The following is a 2,652-nucleotide window of genomic DNA, read 5'->3' on the forward strand; positions in this document are numbered from 1 at the left end:
TCCCTGATGCTTGCATCTGAATCAGGCTATAAATGACAGCGTTATAGGCATTTTTGTATTCCCCATTATAGCCTATGGGCGAAACGCATCAAAACAGTAAAAGTTTCAGCGAAAGGAAACGGAACAGTGCTTCAAAACAGTGAAACGAAACACTGTCCCTTTGAAACAGTGAAGCTGAAATTGAAACAAAATGTTGCCGTTTTGCACAGCCCTAGTGTTCAGCTGCGAGGGGATTCCAGGGCCTGATCTGGTTTGTGGCAGCCATGTTGTGGGCATGTGGGCATTGGCAGGGGCAGGGGCAGTCAGAGGTGAGCTCCACTGTCCTGGGACCCTGCCTCCAACAGATGGCTCAGAAATATAAGAATGCTCCTAGCGGATAGATGCTCTGCCTTCCTGTGGTGGGCCTCAGCCTGGTCACAATCAAGGCGAGTGTTTGGCTTCAGCCCACAAGTAGGAGTTTTCCCTTGTTTGTGTGTGTGGAGGCAGGGTGAACCAGTGCCCCAATCTCTCCTTTCTAGACCATCCCCATGATATGGTAATAGTCTCAAATCTTTTAATGTCTTCATGAGAGAACTTTTCCAGACCTCTAGTTGTTTGCCTCATAGCAGCAAAAATTCTAGCTCTGTTCATGGGCTTGCAACTCCACTTTGGAGCCACACTTGTCTCTGGATGCTTAAGGCAGTGGTTTTGTCTAAATCTAGGCTTTCAGGTCATATGGTCTCCCCCCTTCAAAATGTTTAGCAGCCTGAATCTGTCAGGACAGAGATGTGCAATAGCAGAGCAAAGAATAACAGCCTCTAGGCCAGTAAGCGTGCCTAAAAGGCATGGGGAAATGTGTATGGGACAACAACCCTACGGTAGTGCTGGGAAGGTGACATTTTCATGCTCTCTCCCTCAACTCAGTTCCACCCCCGAAGTGCCCCATTTCAGGGCAAGACCAAGGTGACACTTTGTGGATTGGGCTTCCAGTCGCCTTCACTCTTCACCGCCTCTGTGGGCTCCCCCATCACTGACAGCACCTATCAGGTGACAGTGGGACACAGGAACTGCACTGTGCTGCCTGAGGAAAGCCTGAACAACAGGTGAGGAGTGTGCAGGACCTGGAGTGTCTGCTAAGGTTTTTACCTTTAATCTCTCCCACTGGTTGAGAGGCTACTCTGTCTAAACCATGCAGATGGCTTCTGCCATGGCCAGCTGACATTTGAGAGTTGGGAGGGATGGGCAGTTCAGCTGAGGGCAAAGATGGGGAGGCAGGGGCGAGACCCCATTTAGCTGGTGAGGAGGAAGCTCCTGGACTTAGCCAAGCACTGGCTGTGGCTTTCCAATTCCCAGCCAGACCCAAAAGGGCCCCCTTGCTGAGAAGTGACTCCTGGCCCCTGCTCTGTGTCTGGCATGCTGTGGCCTTGGTGCTACTTCATGTACTCGTATGAGGTCACTAGCAGCACACTGCATTGTAACAGCCCCTGCCCTGCTGTCATGTTGCAAGGTGGGTATGTTGTTCTGGGTGCTGGCTACAGTGGCTGGCAGGTTTCCTTGATACCACAATTTGTGCCAGGTTCATTCCCTAGTACAGGGGTGGGAGTCAGTCATCTTCCTCAGCCAAAGAGCAAAGCAGCCTCAAACTTTTCACCTCCTTTGACATGGGCTCCTGAGCTGTTGTCCCTCTGTCTGTACCACACAAGTGCTGGGCATGGTTAACAGTATCAGTGAATGCTGACTAAGACGGAGGGGAACTGGCAGAGCTCAAGGGGGAGCCCGTGGCTGGCATAGTGGGGGCTGTGAATCAACTTAGAGAAACACCAGCAATACTGTGTGTGTGGATTCCAGGGTTGGGTTAGCAGGGGGCTGTAGGCTAGGACTGAGCAGCACCAGCAGAGCTGTGGGGGGAAGTATACCCTGGTCTTGCTTAAATTGTGCCTTTCTCCTTCCAGATTATCAACCTTCCATCTTTTTGAGCATTGCTCAGTGCAGAGCCAGGCCATCCTGTTGCATGTGGGACTCTTTTTTCTAGTGAGGGGTCATATACTCTGACATGCTGAGCTTTGTTCTTCATGGGGGTCTCCCAGCATCTCCAAGAGATCTTGCTGCTTCCTTGCAGGGCGGGCAGGGAGGGGAGGTCTGATTGCTCCTGTGACTGACTCCACAGGAAGCTGGAATTAGGTGTTGGTATTTGTCTCATGGGACCCCTCAGAGAAGGTCAGGGACAGTTACAAGGGGAAGCTTGTGGCCCCTTGGGAAAGAAAGGTAAGGGGGGAGGGAGGAGGCTTTGGTGGGGAGTCAGCAGAGTGGGTCAGTCAGGTGTATGTCCCATTCTGCCTCCCTCCCACTTGAGTAAGGCCAGGAGAATCTGTCCCCAACCACAGCTTGCTGCAGAGCCTGCACAGCTTGGCACCACCTTGCTGTCTTGCAGGCCCCGCTTGTTGCCCCTCTGGCAGGACTTCACAGATGTCTTGGTCTGCACACTGGAGCCATCAGAGCCTCAACAGCAGGCAATGTCTGTTGAGGTAACACTTACCATCCTGGAGTCAATGAGGATGCGTCCCTTCTACGTCAGTGGCTCCTCGACCCTTGGGGGCTTTTTCTTTGTGGTACGTCCTGAGCTGCTCTGTACTCTGCCTACCCACTCCTGCCACCCAGGCTCAATCCCAAGGA

The 2,652-nt window shown here is 52.4% G+C and overlaps 1 protein-coding gene across 3 annotated transcripts in view; it reads left to right on the forward strand.

Annotated features, from left to right (window-relative positions):
• The window catches only part of MST1R (macrophage stimulating 1 receptor), a 68,110-nt gene that overhangs the window by 47,328 nt on the left and 18,130 nt on the right, over positions 1-2,652 (forward strand). For all 3 annotated transcript variants that reach the window (XM_019505136.1, XM_019505137.1, XM_019505135.1), the window contains exons 6-7: positions 904-1,082; positions 2,411-2,588. In XM_019505136.1, coding sequence (XP_019360681.1) covers positions 904-1,082; positions 2,411-2,588 — 357 coding nt within the window. The remainder of the gene's footprint in view (positions 1-903; positions 1,083-2,410; positions 2,589-2,652) is intronic.

This window comes from Gavialis gangeticus, unplaced genomic scaffold (assembly GCF_001723915.1).
Source record: "Gavialis gangeticus isolate Ggan-Ray unplaced genomic scaffold, GavGan_comp1, whole genome shotgun sequence".
NCBI lineage: Eukaryota > Metazoa > Chordata > Crocodylia > Gavialidae > Gavialis > Gavialis gangeticus.